Consider the following 23,571-nt stretch of genomic DNA (forward strand, 5'->3'; position numbering starts at 1 on the left):
CTTACTATTAATAAATAAAATAATAACAAAAAATAATAATTATTAAAAATTATTTCTTGCTCGAAATGATGTTTAGATCAACGAATTTACGAATCAACGAATAATTGTATGCAAAAATATGTAAATCACTCAAAAAATTTTCGGTATATGGCAAAATAAGCAAAAAGTAAAATTAAGGGGTTCAAATCTTGAGCAGTTCTTTTGATCAAACTATTTGGACCATATTTCTAAAATTTTAACTACCCCCTATATTTTATCAAGAAAAGGTTTGTTTATGAATAAACAAACCTTTTCTTGATAAAATATAGGGGCGAATATAGCGAAAGTACGTTTTATGTCTGATTTCGCAACTTAAAATATCCTCTGCACTAATTAATTAGCATCTTTTTTTGAGGTTAGCTTCTCGAATCATTGAGTCCTAGTATGTGAAGATCCAAACATTAGTTCAAAAGTTATAAGTAGGAAGTAGCTCAGTGATATTTCTTCTTCTTTTTTGAGCACTGTATTAGCATATTTTTGTTTAAAAGTGCGGTTCATTTCAAAGTCAATGAGAATGATCTGATTAATTTACACTCTTATAACTTCTGAGAAATATATGATAGCTAAGTTCATTCACTTGTCTATGCTACAGTGGCGCATAAAGTTTTATTTGTGTGAACTGAAATCAGTACTAACACGTGTCAAATATTTGAAGTTTAAAAATATCATGAAAGCCATGAAGCAATACTAGGGAGATATGAAGGAACATTGAAAAAGTACTTGAAGTAACAAATGGATAAACGCATAAAATAAACGAAGTGACACATAACATGAATAGTAAATCGAAACGCATGAAGTTATGTTAAGATTCGAAAAGATAAATGAAACAACGTATAAATTTATGATGTGTGAATGGAATTACCTGAAGTTATACTTGAAGACACACATAAAAATATGTAACTTGAAGACATGTAAAATATAAATTATGCAAAGCATGAAAATATGAAATAATCAACGGAACTACCTGAAGTTGCTCTAGAAGACACGCAAATGTAAATGAAGAAACCCATAAAAAAACTAACACGTGTAAGCAAATCTTTCAGTCGTTATTGCATAATAAAGTAAAGTTGATAATTTGTTCCGGAACTAGCACGCACAATGGTATAAATTATTAATTCTTTTTTTAATATTCTATTCGAACAATATAACTTACAAATAACTATTAGTTTTGATTTTAACAATGGTACAGATAATTACTGAGCAACCATCTAAATCAAATCCATTATTTATTCCTTTAGAAAACTGAAGAAATTACGTTTAGTGAATATTTAATTAAACATCAGCACTAACCCAGAAACCAAAATTTTAAAGTAAAGTTTATTTAGTTTACTTACAGGATTCTCTTCAAACGGGATGGCGAAGTAAGTTCAAGAATTGTTGTTTTTCTTTCCCGGCCAGCGTTTCCTGTATTGAATTATTCAGGAGTAAAAAGATGAAGTGTCTGACGGACACGAATACAGTTAGTAAACAAGGGCTTCCTGCCAAGAATTGGCGGATATTTTAAACCGCTTAAAATTAACTTTTATCTTTCTATTTTCATTCTTTGACGTCACTGAGAAGGAGTATTCTCATTTGTTTTTAGGGCCATTGTCTATTAATTCTCATTTATAGCTGACAGTGTTAAAGAAGAACAATTTAAAAAAATACTCTTTTAAAAGTTGTGGAATGTTTTCAAGTTTTATTAATTATATTTTATTTCTTGGTATTGTTTACCGGCTAAATAATTTGCTTTGATCAAATTATTTTAGTCTTGTGGAAAAAGTAAACGTACTGATGTCGGTTCAGTGTATTTTTTTAAATTAGCAAATAACAATATTCAATTAAAATCATTATTTTGATTCAGACCAGACAGCATACAAATAGTTAATGATTTAAGAAATCAATAGAATCATTACAATTGTTGTGAGCCATTGTGTTAATGATTTTTCATGTTATATTTTGTTGATTAGTAGATATTTCTTTGCTAGTTAATAGAGTTTGTGGTCGCTTACATCTACCAGATCCAAACTTGAGAGAAGCTTTTGATTTGCATAGTAATTCCAGAGCAGAAATGGCTATTTGAGATTAAATGTTAGCGAGGAACGGTGTAAAATAGTCGTTACTCAGAAGTAGAAAAAATAATATCAAATTAAAAGAAAAAACAATAGAATTAGTCAAAATGAATATGAGACCGATTATTAAAGCTAATTTTGATTTTTTTTATAGTAATTAGCTTTGTACGTTGGACGTAACAAATTACACATTTTAATTCCTCATATTTCCTGTTAATATATTGTTTTTTAAATCATGAGTAATTTTTGGAACACCTGATAGAAGATCCATACATTTACTTAGTTAGCTTAAAAGCTAGTATTCTCTGAAAAGGTTGGTATATAAATTCAATAATTTTATCATGGTTCTTTTATTAGCAAACTCGTTTAGGTTTATTGCGCCATACCTATGCTTGCAAACAATACCCGATCAAAATATCAAGAGCATAAAATGTCGTGTAGAAGAAATGTCGTTATATATATGCAAAATAATGCAAAGGCAAGGTAAAGACTAAATTATACTCTTCAACATACGAGAATTTTTAGTTTGAAATTGCTTAAACCTATAAGAGGTACAGATTACGTGAAAAATTTATCCAAGCGTTATTTTGCCAACGTTATTTTTTTATCCACGCATTATCTAAGAAAATGAGAATAAGAACTTCTGAACCCCATTTAAAATAGCATATTCTGTAAATGGCAAAAAAATTATTCACAAGCGAAACGAAATATCAAAAAAATATTAAACAGAATTACTTTGATGAAAATTTGGAATGATAAAAAATTTTGTTCTGAATTTACAATTCGAAATTCGAATACCGAGAAACTTGGCAAGTTAACCATTTGTCTAAGTTGACCAAATCGAAGTTGTCTAATTGGACTTTTACCAAGAACCAAATTCATCCCATTTACTAAAAACGCATAAGTCATTTTTTTAAGAAGAAGAAGAGAAAGTACTGAAAATAGCAAATTTATTTAAAAAAATTTTAAAAATTTAAAAAAAATAATAAAAAGCTAGAAAAAAAAGATATAATCTCGTCGTCAGATATAATCGTCGTATACATCCGTAAACTAGAGTGCTTTCTTATATTGTATATTCAATATATATATACACTGGTTATCATAAATTAAGGAAAAATCACAAAAATAGCGATAACTCTTTCAAAAGTAAGCCAAACCGTGCAAAATTTGCATATGTTGTCCACTAAGAGTAGCTGAGTAAAATTGCAATATGCAAATTAGTGGCGCTGCACTCGNGTGGTATCCACTCTTTCAGGACCACCACAATGGGTGAGATGCCGTTGGCCATGTTAATTTGGACGTCTAGTTTCTGCCACACCAGATGGCAGCACCGAGACTCCATTTGGATGCTAAAGTGCACTAGAAATTTTAATTTTACTTGGAAATTACTAGAAATTTTAATTTTACCACCAAGAGCCAATAAGGCACTCCAGGGATCTTTTACATGCCGCACAATCATACGACATGGCCGCTGAGAATTTTCTGCATCCGAAAATCCGCTGAGGACTTTCTGTTTTTCCGAAAATCCGGTGTCTGTGCCGGGGATCGAACCCGCAGACTTATGCTCAGAAGGCCGACGACAAACCTATTCAAAATATATCAGTACAATAATTTCAAGAGCATCCCAATACGAAATCGATATGAAGATAAAGCATATCAACTAAAAAAAATGCTAATTATTTTTTAAGGAAAATTTTCATGCTTTTCAATGTACGAGTAATAAAGAACACTAAGCATACGTTAATGTCTTAATCTTAAACTTCTATCTAAAGTTGAACTAAAACAAACTAACTTTCATTCAACAAACTAAAATTCCATCTAAAGAAAATTTTTAGATTCATCAGAATTTTTCACTCAGTTTAATTCAAAAATTATATGACTGAAAAAAAAAGAGAGATCAAATTGACGAAATAAAAATTACCTAAAACTGCACTTTTAGCAGCACCAACTGGGCAGGATTCGTAATGCCTCGCTAACCAGATAACACCAATTATAAGCCATGCAAACTCAACAGCCAGAATGCCTGAAAATATAAGAAGTTTAAATTTGCTAATTAGTTAAATTTGTCGTAAATTTCGAATCATTATACTAAGCAAAAAATTCGAGTTAATTGAAATAACTAGACATGAAAGCCTAGGTCATAATTCAGTATTAAGATAACAGACATAGATAGTTTGAAAATATTAGTAATTTTACCTTGTTTATATGCTTGAAATTTACTGTTATTTTGCACACTAACATTGTTTAAATTTATGTATGACACAAGAGATTGCACTGATATATTGAGTTGTACCTGCTTTAAATTTTATAAACGTACTTTTCAAACATATTTCTTTAATTTGTATTCCAATATTTTGTTACATTTCATATTATGAATAAATAGTTAATCAAATTATAGCAAAATTCTAATTCCGACTTTTAAATTGCTTGACTACTCTTTTTTTGTTTAATTGTTCGAAAATTAAATCTGACCTATTGTTTCAGAAAAAAATTATTGCAACTATATCGTAAGAAAAAGTACATTTTCTTTCCAATCTGATAAGCAACATTAAAAGATAATTTTCACATTTAATTAACAAAAAAAACGTCACTTTTAAAAACAAAATTAGGTAAGACTTTTTTCTTTTACTATATTCAATCTGTACTGCGACAGCAGAATATATATATATATATATATATAACATTCACTATATATATATATATATAAGCCTTTTTTGTTTAAGAAGACTAAAAAGAGTTTTTGTTAGTCTTTTTTTTACGCATACTGTTTTTTAAAAACATTCACTAAAAAATTTTAATATGTAGATATTTTTTAATTATACGCCCCACTTAATAATCGGTTATACTAGAAACTAAATGCATATTTTTGAACATTAAAAATATTTTTTATTAAAGAAAAAGTTTAATCTTCAAGCTGAAATGAGTCTCATCTAGCTCTAATAACCAGCTTATCTTCAACATCCTATAAAAACNTTGTTTGTGAAGAAGAAAATGGGCCTCTCTTCTTTTCGCGTCAGTAAGACAGATTAATCAAAAAGAGATAAAAATCGACTAAAAAAAGTAGTCATTTTTTTACGCATACTATTTTTTAAAAACATTCCATAAAAAATTTTAATATGTAGATATCTTTTAATTATACGCCCCACTTAATAATTGGTTATACTAGAAAGAAACTAAATGCATATTTTCGAACATTAAAAATATTTTTTATTAAAGAAAAAGTTTGATCTTCAAGCTGAAATGAGTCTCATCTAGCTCTAATAACCAGCTTATCTTCAACATCCTATAAAAACTCTTTATAGCATAAAAAATTCTTCTCCGAGTAAAAATGATTTCTAAAAAATTCTTTCTTCCTCGAAATCCAAAATTAATTTCCCTTACTCAACTGGTACACAAAATAAATACACTGCTTAAATTACTTTAAGTAAAATATGTAGCTCAAAATGCGTATTTTATTAGAAAGAATATTTTTTTTATTTCCGCTCGTCCGAGTTTTTTTTTCTTCTACTGCCTTTCTGTGAGAGAAAAAAATATTTACTCTGAATATTCTCTACTTTTAAATTATATTTATCTTAACATTTGTTTTCCATTACCATATGAATATTTACGATATATTTTCTAAAAGACGAAAATACTTTCAGCAAATAAGCTTTACACTAATTTATGATAGTTGTGAGACTTTTATTTAAAAAGATATATCTGTAGTAAAAGTATAAATTTTTGTTTGTAAATACAGCTTTTTCTGCTTTAAAAATGGTTTTTGAATTTTAAAAATAACTTTTGATCTTATTTTAAAAAGGATACTTTATGTAATTTTAGTTTATTACTGCATCAATTTATTACATTTTTATAAATAACAATGACTGTGACAGTAAATGACAATGACAATCTCAATGACCCTTATTGATTCACCAAATAATTAGCTGATTCGGCTATTTATAGATCAGCTTTATTTTCCTATGTCCATTCATTCACCCACTGATCATTTATTTTTTCATTCAGTTATTCATTAATTTTTTCATTCATCATCGTAAATTTTTCCATCACCTTGTTCATTCATGCACTTAATGCCGTATTAGTTGATTCATTCATTTGTTCTAACATCTTCTCCCTCATTAATTTATTCACTCATTCATCCGTTTTAATACACTTATTCATTTATATTATTCATTTATTTTATTATTTCATTATTTTTTACTCATATCTTTTCATATAAGTCACTCATTCACTTGTTCATACACCTCTTCAGTCATTTATCCATCCACTTATTCATCATTCTCCCTTTCATTTCACCTATTTACTTTCTATTACACTTTCTATATGCGATTTGATTAACTTCGTTTCGAATCTAACATTGAGTCACGTAGTTTTTCCCTTATACCGTTATACTATAGACCTTACTTAAATATGTTAAAATTATCATTATCTCCAAAATTTAACCTACTGCAATATTCTGAGAGCCCTAAAAAATCCGAATTCATTGGCAAAAAAAAAATACTTTTCAGCGAAAGTAGGTTTTCGTGCCTGACTTCGAAATTTAAAATATCATCTTCTCTAATTATCTTTAAAGCATGAACATAAGGCCAATGTGAACACCTAAAATAATTTTATTTCTTATCTGTCAAAATCTCTAAAAAAATTGTCAGATTTACTAAACTAGTTTACATTTTCATATGCAGTTGCGTGACGACATACTTTATTGTTAAATAGTAAATTATAAACCAAAGATTTCCGACGGGGGAAAATTTATTTTTTAATTTGCTTTCTAATTTATACGAAGTTATTTGTATTCGTTTTTTATATGATAGTAGATGTTATATAATTAATGAATATGCTTTTAACACTGATTAATATGTTTAATACGAACATGCTTGTTAAATTAATTTCATAGACACTTTTCATTTGCACTTTTTAAAATTAAATTATAAGGCTTTTACGCAATTCAAGAGTTCATCAGAGTAGCTAGGGCATATGCTTGTGGTGCTACTATGGACATATCTAGAATTGTTTTTCGGTGATAATAATGAGATTCTGCACAGGGCTATGGTTTCCCTTAAGCCTAGCGTTAACGCTAATTGAGCTTCACCACGCATGCGCGCAAATCACCGTATACCTAAGGGATCGAAAATTAAGTTAGTTTTACAGTTAAAATAAGAAAAACACTATGTATAGGTTTTCTAGTATGGGTTAATAACTAAGCACTTTAAATATTAGGAGTAAACTATTAAAGTAAATTGAATAGCTCTTAAAAATTAATTAATATATTTGCAATTTTTCATCGCCATATTTTAGTTTTTCTTCAGTTGCTGTTGTTGTTGTCGTGTCTATGCTAGTGCAAAGATTAGAGTCCTCCAAAAGTCTTGATAACAAGGTTTTCAAGTTCTGGAGCCCGATGGCCATGGAGAATTTCGATGGGAGGTGCTCCAAGTTGAAAGAGGGAGACGATAATGTCCTGGCAGTCAAAAACATGGTCTGGAGTTAGTTGCAGATGAGGACAGTACTTGCAGACGGAATAGAATTTTATATGGGTGCGTGAGATCTTCATGCCCTTGAAATGTCCAGTACGTAGCCCAGCTATTGTAGAGGAGAGGTTTCTTGGGTAGTTTAGATCGGGGATTGTTGCCTTGCTAAAAAGCTGGTTGTATATCCTTCGTCTGGCGACAGCATTCGCATCTGCACAAAAATCCTTTTATTCCTGTACACTTCATTATTTTATAACCGGCTGACTCCGGTCTGGAAGGACCGGGATTCAATTCTCGACTCCACAAAGACCCACCGAGTATATATAATATACGTGCTCACTATGTACTATGGATACAGAGATCTGGAGAACATTTTCTTCCTCTTCATATCCATGTCTAAGAAGTGGCTTCACGAATGAGAGCTGCTGCCATCTATCAGTGGGATTCTGAGCCAAGACGTACTTTCACGCTTCCGGGCTCTCTTGTCAAACTAAAGGGCACTTTTCGAACTTAAATCGCAAGACAGTGACTGGCAAGCTTGGATAGGTTAAGTGTCATTAGAAGCAACAAGAACAACAACTTTTTTTGTAATCTTGATAAAAATGAAGCCAGAAACAAACATAAATTTTATTGAATAGAATAGTAGCAATTATAAAGAATTTAATTAGAGAGAAAATGAAATTTGTTTTTAAAATTTATAATATTAAAAACCTAAAGAATGCATTGTAGGGAAAATAAATATAAAAATTAATTTCGTTTGCATATTGAGTCATTCTACAGTCGGATATTTCAAGTGTTTGAAGCTGAAGACCACAAGATTAAATTTTGCCTCCACATGTTAGCCCATTTTAGGAAATCGTTAACCCGTTGAAAAAGTTTCGTTAATCTGCCAACCAAAAGAAATATTTTGGTCAAAACAAGTTTTAGACAATTTTTGATCTAAAAATTAAAAGTTTGAATTTCACCTACAAATGTAGCCCATTGTAGGAAATCAATAGCCCACCAAAAATTATTTTTAACTTACCCACCAGGAAAAATAATATGGCCAAAACAAATTTTGGCAAAATTATGATGATGGTAACCACAAGTTTGAATTCCGCCTCCAATTTTTAGGTCATTATAAAAAATCGTTAGCCCACGTTAGCACTCCAAAAATTTGTTGATAGCCTATTCATCAACAAAATTTATTTTCTTTATGGCTGAAAACAAATTTTGGCCCTATCGTGCAAATGACAACCACAAGTTTGAATTTTGTTTCGCATCATTAGGTTATTATAGGAAATCGTTAGCCCTCATTTGTTCACTTAAAATTTTTGTCTGCCCACACACCAAAAAAAGTTAAAGCCAAAACAAGTTTTACCTAATTTTCGACATAAAAACCATAAGTTTGGAATTTGCCAAAGAACGTTAGCTCATTGTACGGAATCCTTAGCCCACCAAGAATTTTATTTTACCCACTCACCAAAAAAAGTTAAAGCTAAAACAAATTTTGGCTAAATTGCGAAGATAGCATCTTCAAGTTTGAATAACAACAACATCGCGATCAAATTACAAATTTGGCGGCAAATAATGTTAAAGTATATCTAACTGCGCAACACTGTTGTTGGAGAAATTAAAATTTACATATTTAAGCACTACCCAGTTTACCTTTTTATTTTATTTAACAATGTATTTGTCCCGCAGTGGATTGACCGTTAAGACACGGTTCCCAGCAGATCACCGAAGTCAAGCATCACTGGCTGCAGCCAGTGTGTTGGTGGGTGACCACTTGGATCAGTCTGCGTAGGAACCGAGGGTGTGTGGAATTGGTCCTCGTTAAACTGTTCTAACGTAAAGTGCTCGAAGTTGCGTGCAGGTCGTTGGGCTACCGAAGCAGGGGTGCCATCCCCTCTGCAGTGCATCAAAATTGTGATGGCTTGTCTTCGGATCATCCTCAGGGATGCTCGAACCGTTTCTAATAGCCCATTGTGTGTCTCTAGTGCGACGTAAATTAACTACAACAACAATAACAATGTATTCTCCACCATCAATCATAATTAGGTTATTTCTTCACCTTTGATTACATGGTATAAATAAATAATTAATAATTTTAAAATAGGCTTATATGTTAGGAAAGTTTATGTTGTTTCTATTGCCTAATTGCGATGCCAGCAAGTTTGCATGGGAAACCAAGAGAATTTAAAGCAGAGGGAGGGTGTATTTGTTGTTTTCCAGTGGCTCTATCCATGGCCAAGAACACGACTACAGTCACACAGACACTCCACAGCTCGTTTTACAAGGCGACCCCGTTTGTACATTCATTCATTGAGACACACATCGTAATTTTGAATTGAACCAGAGAACGATCAATATCCAATCTAAGGAAACTTTATTAAACTAACAATAAAACAAGTGAGTCGATTTTAAAAAATGAATTTATTTTTCTCTTATATTTTTTTTATCAGGTAAATTGAATGCAATATTATTAAACGTAATTTTACTTTAGACATTAATGCTCTTAAGAGAATATTTTCATTAAGGTTTATTTAATTATGTAACATTTTAAAAATGTTCCGAAAATGTGAATCGTACTAGATGTTGCTTCATGTTCATGCGTGTTGGCAGGCAGTGTGTCCCCTGATGAAGTGCTGCCTTGCTAAAACGCATGTCCTAAAATATTCTTCGTTTTCTACCAGAATTGCATTTCTGACTTTCTAAATTCACGTTCCTTATTATGACTATTTATGATTACGGGAAAATTAAAAGTAAAAGATAGTTAAAAATTATTATATGTTCCTTCCCTCATATAACTTGATATTATACTATTTTTTTATCAAAAAAAATTGCTACGTCGACCTCAAAAATAATAAATTTATTTCATATAATATTCATTTTTAAATCATACCTTTTATAAAATCTAAAAATTACATTTCTATCAAATTTCACACAATATAGATCTTATATAATGAAAAGAAGATGGCAACGATAATATTTATTCATAAAAATAAAATATCTATTTTATATTAAGAGATAAAGACCACGTGAATTTAATCAGTGCAGTTGGATCAAAGTAACGCTCCCTTTTTTTGACATAAATCGTTCCTATTACCCTTTTTTTCAAAAGAATTGCACTTTTTTTTTGCTGTTGAAAGAAAAGAAAAAAAATTTGGATTATTACTTCAACCCCTCCATGTTAGCAGGTTATCAGGTTACCACGCACCTTGCTATCAGGTTACCTCACACCTGCAGCCGCGCTTTTACGTTGAAAAAAGTCCTTACGTTGTCCCTGGTAGCATAAAAATTTAGCTTAATAAATTGTCTTAAAAGACGATTGACGCATGCAAATTTTTAAAGTGCATAGTCAATTACAGTGTCTTCTGTGAATTCATTTAATTGAATTTTTAAAAAAAATGAAAATAAATAATGTTTTGCTGCTGATATGCACATTCGGGAGGTATAAGATACACATGTTTCACGAAAAAAATTACGGATTTAGAGAATTTTAGCTTTATTTTCATTATTTCATTGTGAATATGAAGATTTTTAAGCACTTTTTTACTAACAATGAAAATTACAATTGCTAACCATAAATTTATATTCTAAAAATTGACAAAGTACAAATAAAATCATTTTGTATTTCAATCGGAGTGTTACCGGATATTTGCAGTAATTATTCAAAGGGTAAAGAGTTCCTGTCCATAGTTACAGATTTATCTTGAAAAACATGCTTTTTAATTTATTTTATCAATACGCCTTATTATTTTTTATGAATAATTCAGAGTATTATTGTTTTTAAAACTTTATTGAGAAAAGTTTTTTAAGTAAAATATGCCTTACAACATGTACAATAGTCCAAATTTTGGGGATAAAATTCAAACTTGTGGTTTTTGGGTCATAAATTGGCTGAAACTTGTTTTGGCGATAATTTTTTTTTTGGTGGGTAACGATTTTCTACAGTGGTATAACGTTTGGTGGCAAAAGCAAAACATGAGGTCCTTAGGTCAAAAATTAGCTAAATTTTGTTTTGCTCATAAATTGTTTTTTGATGTGCAGGTTAACGAAAATCTTTAATAGGTTAACTTGTGCTAACGATTTCCTACATTTGAAGATGGCAAACTTTTAGCATGTGGTTTTTAGGTCAAAAATTGTCTAAAACTTGTCTTAACAGTTACTTGTGGATGGACTAATGAATATTATTGTTGGGCTAATGATTTTCTTAAAAAAAAAAAGACTAGCGTTTGTTAAGAAAATTCAAACTGTTGATATCTCACTTCACAAACCTGTATATTTTCTGAAAAGTTTTTACGTTATTTCTCCTTTTTTTAATTACAGTAGGGAACCGATTATCTGGAACAATCGGGACCATCGCTATTCCGGATAACTGATTTTTCCGGTTTTCTGAATCGCTACAAAAAGCCGTTTTTTTAATGTTAAACCCAACTAAAAACGATGGAGTAATACACTAATGATTATTTCCAAAATGATGGTAAGGTAAACATCTTTCAAAAAAGAACGAAAAATCCTAAAATCTTATGAGGAAAAAAATTTTTTTTTTTTTAAATGGCGGGAAAATTTATCGAATTTCGTTCCGGTTTTCTGATTTCCGGATAACGGGTTCTGTACTGTAGTTCAATTCCTATTTCTATATTTGTATTCATTGAAGCTACAGTAAAGAAGTTTTGTAGATTATAAATAGATATGAAAATTACGTAAATTTTACCGCAGTTTGATACCTCATTCATGAATTTTCAATAATTATCTTTACAAATTTAAATACGTTCACTTTTTATTTCTCCGACAAGCGTCTTCTTTTAGCAGACTGCAAAAAAAAATGATTTTCAGAATTATTTTTGCATGAGTAATAAACTCATAATAAATACTGAATAATACTGAAAATAATACTGTTCGTACATATTCATAACTTTATTTAAGTCATTATTGGAATACATTAAGTGAAACTTTTTATTTTCGTGGTTTATAAAAACTATATAGATATGTTTTATCGATTTCTGTCTTAGTTCTTTTCAATACTCTTAACGACTGAATCACATAGCTACATTTATATTCCTTTTAAATAAATGATTATGCTCCCGTTCATGGATTGTAACACAGATTCTCACGTATAAATTTAATTCTCTTCCATCTGAAAGCCTATAAAAAACCTCTTTCTGTGAATAGGTTTAAATATGAGTTGTTAATATTGATTCATATTGGGCTAAGTAAAAATGGTTATGAAAAACCGCATGAAACACTACTGTCTTTTTCGGCATTAAACGTAAAATATTCCAAACATGATTCACTTTCAATTAAGCAAATTTATTTAGATCTAAGAGAAATAGTTGTTCCTCATTAAAAATTTCTTTAATTTAAAAATTAATTATTCGTAAATTTTTGAATGTGAAATTAAAAAAAAAGTTCAAATTACTTTTTTGGATTTTATATTTTAGTACAAATATAATTTCCATAATCCAACAAATTAATTTTAATAACTATTGAACAATTTTTTTTATATTTAAAAAAATACAAAAATATATTTTTGCTTGTTATTAGAGTGTCAGAAATTTTCTTTTTAAAAGAGACATCGGTGTTCCTCATGCGTCCAAGGGTTTACAGGTATTGAAGCGAGTAAAGTAAAATGCATTCTTTTCAATAATTGTTATTTTTGTGCTTGATATATCAGAAAGTAAGGAAATCAATAAAATATTTTCAAAAATTATTTTAAAAAATAAGTAATTAGATATTTTCTTACCAAGCCTAACATACAAGAGGTACTGCATTGATGTTCTTGGTACAGTTACGAGAATGGTACCCCTCATACTGATCCAGGATATGAAAGCCTCGACCACGACACAGCCTGACAGGATGACCATATATCCCAAGACATGTTCGTACAAGTCAGCGACGCATGGGGAATCAGCACCAAAGTCTATAGTCGCTAATATCACAGCAAGTGCCACCAGCCTGTTGAGGGATAAAAAATAGAAATTTAGAATGTTTCAAAAGAGTGAATGGGTATGGTTATAGCAGTCTCTCAACGGAAATTTTGAATCCGTGTGTAAAATGATGTATAAAATATTCGCCATATAAATTTTTCAGACGTTTTTTGTCGTCAAATTTTTTTATTTTTATTTTGTCAGAGATTTATCATCATATTTTGAAAAGAAATGCAACTGAAAGTTAAAATTTTTGTGTAACATATTCGCTCTTGCTCATGCTTGTTTCTGGTACCACTGACATTGCACTGTAATAATTTTCATTCGAAAACTACGGTAAAATAACCAGCAGCCGTCTGTTCATCCAATTAACAGCAAAGTTTATGGTAAAGAACATTTTTTACTTTTATGGGTTTGAAACCGTTTACGAATAGTATGGTTCAAAGGTCATGAATACAAAATTATACGGTTTCTTTGATCATTTACAAGTAGCATGGTTTCAAAACTGCAAAAAAGAAATTTATATGGACATTGGAGTTAATTTTTTTCGTTAGGTAATGGGCATTCGAGCTATTTTGTGGTTGAATTTGGTTTGCCAAGTGAAATAAGGATTATGGCTTAATTAGTTTATCTAATGATGCCATTTGCCATCGGCGATGAGATATTCTAAACTTTTTGTGTTAACTAGCTCTGTGGTGATGCCATCTATGCGTGAATGATAGTTTCGCAATCCAATAATCCAGAGTCACCAATCGATATATGCAAGAGACTGGAAACACACCATGTGTTGAATGAATAGAGAAAATATTGTTTCGCCAAGGCTGTGTTTTCAAATCCCGTTATTTCGGTCATGAGATTGACAGATCTCGTCTGTAATATGTACACAGCTGGAAGAAGCTAAATTGCTTCATAAGGTGGGCCTAGTTGGAGCAATAAAATTCTGGTTGTTTAACTCAGGTGAAAACTGTTAATAAACTGTTTTTCTCACTGTTGATAGTCTGAATACCATCTTATTTATGGTTATTTGACTGTTTTATTTGAATATGATAAAATATCAGTTAAATAAACTGTTATTCAACTATTTTTTCGAGAAATTTCTAACTGTGTATTTATCCCAACGATGGCGTATAACAATCGAATTCTGCGTGAAGAGAAGTCTATATCTCATTTCAAACCCTTCTTCATGATCTGCAGCATTTCATTTTATTGCTGTCTAAAAATTTCATAACATTTCAACCTGCAAAAAACACTAACACCTTTATAGCAAATTCTTCAATTTGAACAAATCGATTTCGTTAAACAGGGAATCCACTACAAAACTGTTATTTTAATAAGTATTCTGTAGATTCGCTTTCCGTTCTAAAAATACTCTTTATTTTTACATTAATTTGATAGAAAGTAGAATTTATGAATAAAAGAGAGTTAACCCTTTAGCTATTTACCCGGGAGGGAGTTTAGAGTACCTGGAAAACCAGTTTCACATTATGTTATTCAATGAATTTTGTGCTTAGCGGTGAAGTTCAAGTGCAGGCCTAAATAGCAAGTCATCTTAAGATTAATCGACTATATAGCGCCAAGAGCAAACGACATTGTATTTTCTGAGTAGTCTGATGAAACTATGTCATATAAAGCAGGAAAAAAGAAGAAAAGAAACTAGAGAGAAAAGAAGACGTGCATTTACCTAAAGAAAGCAATCCTTTTGAGGGACTGTGTTAGTGAATACCTGTAATTTGAATTATTAAGGATTTTTTCTACTGAAGTTGAAGCCAAAAAGTAAACTTTTTTTACTAGGAACAAGATAAATTTATTAAAATTGCTCATTGAGTAAATCTTTTAAAAATTATTAAAATTTTAATACTATTTTGTCCTTGGGTAATCAGCATTTTTGCTTAAAATTAGCAGATAATTAAACATATAAATTGTTTAAACAATATATAAGCAAATGAATGTAAAACTTTCCTGCAGCGATTATTGTAATAATCAAACAAAAAATTTTAAAATCAAGGAAAAAGAGTGTTAGAGATTGAAAAATAGGGATAGTTTTTTGTTTAACTTTTGAACAATAATAAAAAATTTTGAAAATAAATTATTGATTGGCTATTTACTGTGCACATAATGCAACCAAAAATTTATTTGATTTATTTTTTTCTAAATTTTTTTAAGAGTACTGTGACCCATTCACAAATAAAGCATTTGAAAGTCTGCAAGTTTCAAATTAAACCGTATGAACCTTGAGGTGGAAATTTATTTATTAAATTTTATTTTATTCGGTTATTTTTGTTAATAAAACGAACTCTAGTTTGAGCTTTTTAAAAAAGATGAAGTGAAAATTGCTGTTTAAAAAATGTGAAAGTTTGTTATTTATATCAAGATTGGACAAGGTCTTAAAACTTTGATCCTTTAAAATGGATAATGATCATTAAAACATGGTAATCAAATTGCCGTTATAGAAGTTTTAAATAGTTTAAAAAACATTAAATATAAAAGCAGGAAATAATCGAACTTAAAATTATTCATTGCCATTAATGATACGAGAACTCATAATTTTCTACTGTCTGAAGAAGGTTTTTTTCTTATATGATCTTATTTATTTCTCTGAGTCTGCCCTAAAATCCCTCGAATAATATTTTTCCGGGTATTTTCATACTTCTCAAGGGTTTCCGGTTAAAACGTTTCAATTTTATAACTGAATTACGAAAATTGTAAATTTTGTTGCATTAATTTATGAGAAATAGTTTTAGAGAATTATCATTGGCATGTAACACATATGTAGCATTCATACATATGTAGAATTCATACGAATATAAAAAAAAAAGTGATGTTGAAAAGTATGATGCAGTTTAGCTGCTGTAGTTAAAAGTTAATCCTTTTGCCGAATACTCATTAAGAAGTCCCGTGATAAAAAGGTAATGAAAGAAAAAAATGTTTAAGTCGTTTAACTTTAAGTACTAACGAATTTGTTTTTGTGGCGCTTTAATTAACCAACCGACAAATCAAAAACTTATTCAAGATCGAAGAGAACTGAAAAGTTACTTGAGTTAGAACCCTCAGGAACGTTGCCAAGCGGAAAATTAAAGAATGAAAAAAATAAATTCTCCAGTTCTTAAAACTCTTTTAACTCGTCTTTACTTCCAGTGAATAAAATTTAATTAGAATCGGAGAAAAGATTACGCAAGATGAAGCTTTCTTTGTTTTTTTAAAGTGTCTCTTACTGATGCCACAACATGCACTAATGATGGAAATAATTGTTTGACTTGCGCTTGATGACTTCAGGAAAAAAATTATGGTGGCATCAATGAATATTAGAATCTTTATGTCACAAACCTTCATTTTGAGGTGTATTGAAAAGTTGGAAAGTATTTAACAAAGAAATTAGAACTAAGAAAATATCATAATGCTCAAGCAATAGTAACTTCAAATAAAAGTTTTCTCGAAACCTTCCCCTTTTTATTTCTTATTTATAAATTTAAAAGTTTGTTAAAATTTTAATGCTTATAACGAACAAAAAATCCTAAATTCTATAGATATTAATTGATTGTATAGTTAAGAAGAAATATTACTTATTTAAATCTTTAATCACTTTTCAAATTTGTCATCGTTTTTTATTTAAACTTTATTTTATATATGAACGTAAACAAATGTAAAAAGTACGAAAATATTAATTCCGGAAGACTTATCGAAATATATGAAATATCGATATGTGTCACGAAAATATATTGTGTAAGAACTTCAGTTATTAAACTCCTAAATTCTTAAATAATATTCTCATCGATTTTATTAGTTACAATTTTGTTTCACCAATCAAGGTTCATTAATACGATTTGTTTCATCAATCAAGGTTCATTAATACGAAAATTAAAGGAAATCGTATGAACACTGAAAGATATTGGGAACCCACTTTTAATTTTATTTTTCTCTCAGTATCAATCACTGTATCTCAGTATCAACCTCTCAGAAAAATCTGTTTAACAATGACAAATATATATTTGTCATTGTTAGACAGATTGTTCCAATAAAGAATAATGCGAAAAAAATCATAGCACTTGCCAATCGAATATTTACAAAACAATTATGGCGTACTTTTGATTTAATCTTGGCAGATAAGTTAATGTATTAAGTAAATAAAGTAAGTAATTTCGTAAACTGAAAATAATGGTTCATATTTAAAAAATACTCTTTATGAACATACTTAAATTTTTTTTAATAATTAGTATGTCCAATGAAGAATTATGGTTGTATTGCTTTGAGTTATGTCCGAATAATAATGTAGAAACTATACACGAACAAATAAAATTTGTAAATGATGACCGATCCATCCAAATATAGTCGACAGATAAATCTAATGGTATCATCTAGTTTTTCCTCAAAATTTTTCCGATTTCTTTGGTTGTCATCAGCAGGAAAATCAATAAAAATTATTAAGGCTCTGTTTAGATAAAAAAATTTTTATTTATCACTTATTTAGTGGAACTTTTTATTCTGCAAATTTGATTATAGATAATAATCTTTGAATTAAAGTGTTATTTATTATATTTATTTTATATCTAAAAATGCGCGGTTAAGTAATAAAGTAAAGTAATTTTTTGGGTCAGAAATTCAAATTCATCAAAAAAAAGGGATATTTATTCTGAGAAAATATGTTTTCCGTCTGATTTTTTAGCTTAAAATATCGTCTGCACTTATTAATTAGCATAATTGAGATCTCCTTCTGAGCCATTAAGATTGAGTCCTAGAACGTAAGGATCCGATCATTAGATCAAAAGTTATTCAGGGTGGACCGTTTTTTATTTTGAACACTGTACATTATTTAAATAAATTTTTCTTTCAAATAAGTTAATTTTATTAAAATCTGTGCTTATTTACTGTTTGCAGATGAAATAAAAAATAACAGTTCAAAATTCCAAAGCAATGTTAATAAAGAAGTATTCCAGTCATGAATAAAGTTTGTATATTAAAAATAATATAAAGAATTAACAGTGAAAGAAAATTCATATAAATTAAACTACAATTTATTTTATTTTTTTTTATAAAAAAAAGATGATTTGAGGACAAAGATAAGGGAATAAGAGATTAAAGATCTTTATCAATGCTTAGAGCAAAATAGAGCAATACTAACGAAAGAAATTTTTATGATAGAATCAAATTTCAACTTTTTTTAAAAAACCGGAGGGAATTTGAGACAAAGATAAAAGACAATAAAATTTAAAAGCAAAACAATATAAACATTTGGTGCTGATACTCAGCGCAAAATGGCGACAAAAAATTTGCGTTTATTTACCATTCTTTAGAAACTAAAAACACAATTAAAAATCAGATATAATGACGATTAATTACAAAACAGAAAAAAAATAGTGTTCGCATTATTGTGATCACTGGTTACCTATTGGTCGAGCATTTTTTTCCTAGATAAACTTTGATAAATGGCACAAAAACTGCCTCAATTAATACTTATCTCCCAGTGTCCAATTATTTTCAATTCCAGCCAATGTATGCTTCTTAAGAAGTCGCAAAATTCTTTTCCTCCTTCAGTATTCATATTCATATTAAAATCACCGCCACGCAATAGTTACGAATAAGTTTATAAAAGAGCAAAACAATTCTTTAAAAATTAAAAACACTAAAAATGCAAGGTGGTAAAAATGAAAGGAAAAAACTGAGTCTGAAAACAATCAACTACAGGAAGTTCCAAAATTATCGTCTGCTTTTTTTTATTTTATCTTGTTGTGTTGCATTTTTATTAATGCTTATGTTAGCCAGATTTTTCCTGAATTTTACAACTCTTTATTTGGGATTATGTTCTTGTCGAAGTTGATCTAGTCGAAAAGTACGAGATGTGAAAAACCTATAAAAACCATTTTTTCATTGGGTAATAAACTTCTCACACTATTAATATAAATAGCCTTCTTGGCAAAAAATATATAGCGTGTTTTTATAGTAACTAAAGCTTAAAAAAGATCAAAAAATTAATATTGTGGGTGAAGTTTCTGAGTTAACCAAACAAAATGATTAGATCTATATTTAACTCCATAGAATCTAAAAGTAAACATATGGTATCAATTTTGTTTTAATTCAGTGAAATAGTTTAGAAGTTGATAATTTAATTGAGTAATTTTAATTGAATAATTTCAAATTTTAATGGAGCAATCTAAAAGTCGTAATATTGCTCATATGGTTCTTTAAAATACAAGAAAAATTTGTACGATGCCTAAAAGTTTTAATAAAATCATTTTAGAATGTATATTTTTTTTTGTGAAATTCTAGTTGAATACAATATAGATGAAGTTACTTGAATATTTACCAGCCAAACTTCGATTAAGTTGGTATGAAAAAATAGCACTTAGAATGTTTACACTTATAGATACATCTTTTATCTTTTAAAATTTGTAAACATCAAGTTGAAATTAGAATTGTTGGATGAAAAAGTGAAGTAAACGAAATTATTTACTGATAATGACTCAAAAATAGATATTGTAAATATTTTGAAGCAATATAGTATGAGAAGAATTTAATATTTACGGTTTTCCGAAATATGAAGAATATTACTCTTAAGTTATTAAGTTAATTACTATTAATATACTCTTAAGATACCTATTAACAACCTAGATAATTAAAATAGAAAATAGTTAAGGTTCGATATATTTTTCAACGTTTCTGCTAAAAAAGAATCAATGTTTTCTTTTTTTTTCCTTTTTATATTTTTGCTTTATACAATTTTTTATATTAACATGCTACGAGGTGTAACAGTCGAAGTTTTATTTAGTATGAAGCAATATCATTATTATTGGTCACTAAAATGCATGCAAAATTTTGAACAATGCATGTAAAAGTCATTTTACAGCAATTCTTTTTTAAAATTTTTTAGTTGAAAATAATACAAATAAAGTTAAAAAAATATGCAAACTAAATATGAACTATGTCAAAAATTACAATGTTTAAATTTTATATATAACGAAATAAAAATAAATATTTTAAATATTTCTTTTGAAGACTTATAAAATTATATTCAATTTAACAAAACTAACTAACTCTAAACTTTTATAAGTTTTTTAAATATCTATAAGTAATCTATATAATAAAAACATACGAAGACAACATAATTGAAAGTCTAAATAATAAAATATAATAATTTGTTTGTATATTATAATTAAAATTATTTGTACGAACCAATTAAAGTATTAACAGTCTGTGTGTTTAATAATTGTAATATTTAAAACATAAAGTATTAAAATTTCACAAACAAAAATTCAATGTTAGTTTAATTTTTAAATTATTGGAGAAAACTTTAATCTTATAACAAGGAATAAACTAGAAAGGAATTATTTCATAATGGTAAATTGATTTAATAAATACGAATAATGTAAATAAATTTAAAGTTATTAATTGCTTACATAATAAAAACTCAACCTGCATATACTTAAAAAATGAAGTTATGAATAATTTATTTATTGTATATCCAAGAAACTGGTTGCAACATTTTGATTCGACATTTATTTATGGCAACTTAATAAAAAGAAATCGAATCAAGCTATGATTCAGTGATAGAAACAAGACAATACATTTCATAAGATATTAATGATCTTCGGTGAAGAAGCGTCGTAAATAAATCATCGCTGACGGTCACAGTTTATGAGCAGTTGATTAATATTTATTTGCGGCACAACACCTTTTTAGAAGTAGCGTATATGTTACGTTTAAGCGAAGCTTGCTACAATATTACTTTTTTCTTGAAAACGAATAAACTATTTTCGGTATTATATAGAGGTAGATTTTATTTTTTATTTATCGTTTTAAATTATTTTTTATTTGATTCCTTGTTTCTTCATGCTATTAAGTTGTAACAAAATCCTACATATTAATAATCCATTAAACAGATTGCACATCTTTTTGTTATAAGTCAAGTCCGTATGTTATAATTATTTTATTCTCTTGTATAAAAAAATGCATTTTATGTATAAAGTAATATTTTAAATTGAGCAAACGGTTGTTTGAAAGGACGATTTTACAAATGGTAAATTTTTCCCATTAATTTTAAAGCTGAAGTTTTTTTGCCTGAAATAAAGTTCACATTTTTATTTTGTTTATAAAATATTTAAAATTAACAATCAGATTTTGCATCAAAAAAACAGAGACATTTTGCCTCAAAAATGGAGAAAATGTGTCTGTAGTGATGATGTGAAATTCGGTTGTTCCTTTAAATATTTTATAACAATATAAAATTTCATTCTTTAAAATGATGCAAAAAATTTTATACTTTACAATTCAAAATGTTTTTTTTATTATTATTTATTAAATAATAAATAATTATTAAAAATTATTTTTGCATGGAATTATCTTTGCATAAATAAATTTTATAAAATCAAGCAAAAAGTTTTCAATTTGCTTAAAATGTTCTTTAGATGTAGCGAAAACGCATAAAGTGAAATTAATATTAAGGGGTCCAAACTTACGAACGCTCGTCATACAAAAATTGTTGAGACTATATTCTCCAGATTACGAGTACCCACCATATTTTGAGAATCAAAAATTCACATTCGTCAATAAAAAGGTATATTTATTTAGAGAAAGTACTTTTATTTTTCGCCTGATTTCGTAATTATAAGTTTCATTTGCACTAATTAATTAATATATTCGAGGTAGTCCTCGTAAACCATTAAGATTGAGTTCTATTACGTGAGAATACAACCATTAGATTAAACGTTACTTAGGGTGTCTTTCTTGTGTGTACACTGTACAGAAATAAAATAAAATGAATTAATAAAGTAAAGTAAAAACAAAGTAAAGCTGTCTCGCAACAGCTCGTTGTAAGCCAGAGGGGGAGGGGTCAAGGAAGCTAGGGCATCACAATTTCGCAACCAACGGCAAGAATGTGGCAATGTGGTCAGCACCGCGCACAGACCGCCTTTTCTTCCCGGACAAGCTGGTGCCCATCGATCTGAAGCTGGATGGGCGTTAGGCCGCCACTTTAAACCCCAGTTCCTTGGTAGTCGTAAACTTAATATTCTGCCGGTTGTTCAGTGACGATTTTAAAATGGCAGTTTAATGACTTAACCACTGAGCCATCTCGGCTCAGTATTCTAAAAAAAAAAGTTTAAATTTAATAATTTAGGAGAAAGTTGGTGAAAAAAAAAGAAAAGTACTTTTTAAAGGAGTTTAAAATTGCGAATAAAAAAATGAAGATTTGGTGATCGCTTATTATTGGTGTTTTTTTACCCCTCTGTCTCTCCAAATGGTGTCGTTAGTCACGGGCTAGTACATAGAAGAAAAAAATTATCTGCCAATTTGACCCTCTTTGAAACAAAGGATCTAAATCGTTGCTCTATATTCTAGTTAAATGATCCATACACTGTTAGAATTTTCATTCTAAAATTGTGGTAAAATTACCGGCAGCAGTCTGTCCATCTGATTAACCATGAAGTTTACGGTAAAGAGCATTTTTTTACCTTGACTTGTTTGAAACCGTTTACAACTAGTGTGGTTATAAAACCATGAATATAAAGCTATACGCTTTTCTTAACCATTAACAACTTGCAGGTTTTCAAAACCAAAAAAAAAAAAAAAAAAAAAAAAAAAAAAAAAAAAAAAGTACTACGCATAGGAGTTGGCTTTTTGTCGGGTAATGGGCGTTGGAGAGTTCAGGATAGTGGAAAATCTTCATGAATTGAAGAGAATGGAGGAAATATTGTGGTGTCAAAGCTGGGACTCAAACCTGTCGATTATGAGACTGGCGGATTTTCCCTCTCAGCTACAGAATTACAAGGAACTAAGTAACTTCAGTAGGTAGGCTTAAGGTCTGGTTTCTTAGGACAAGCGCCTTATCTGGGCGTCAGCGGGGCGTCAACGTCCCGCTGACGCCAACAAAATACTGGTTTATTAGCTCAAGGCCTGGTTTCTTAGAACTAGCGCCTTATCTGGCCGTCAGCGGAAAGTTGACGTAGAGCTGACGCCAAAAAAAATACTTTTTTGCTAGCAGACATTATCTCTCATTGCGCATGCGTTAATAACGTAAACAAATATTTATTTTGAATTTGAATTGATTTTGTTATTGTCGACCAGTGTTTTAGCGAACAAATAATGACTTTGTCCAAGAAAAAACACATTATAGCTGAG

The 23,571-nt window shown here is 29.2% G+C and overlaps 1 protein-coding gene across 3 annotated transcripts in view; it reads right to left on the reverse strand.

The window, feature by feature from the left end:
• LOC107455286 (inactivation no afterpotential E) overlaps positions 1 to 23,571 on the reverse strand; it is a 99,327-nt gene that overhangs the window by 41,820 nt on the left and 33,936 nt on the right. For 2 of the 3 annotated variants that reach the window (XM_016072791.3, XM_016072792.4), the window contains exons 2-3: positions 13,281 to 13,492; positions 4,012 to 4,113 (exon numbers count right to left, since the gene is read on the reverse strand). In XM_016072791.3, coding sequence (XP_015928277.1) covers positions 4,012 to 4,113; positions 13,281 to 13,492 — 314 coding nt within the window. Of the gene's footprint in view, positions 1 to 1,373; positions 1,508 to 4,011; positions 4,114 to 13,280; positions 13,493 to 23,571 lie in introns of those variants that run through there. The other variant, XM_016072793.3, reaches the window with a different exon arrangement.

Source organism: Parasteatoda tepidariorum, chromosome 2 (assembly GCF_043381705.1).
Source record: "Parasteatoda tepidariorum isolate YZ-2023 chromosome 2, CAS_Ptep_4.0, whole genome shotgun sequence".
NCBI lineage: Eukaryota > Metazoa > Arthropoda > Arachnida > Araneae > Theridiidae > Parasteatoda > Parasteatoda tepidariorum.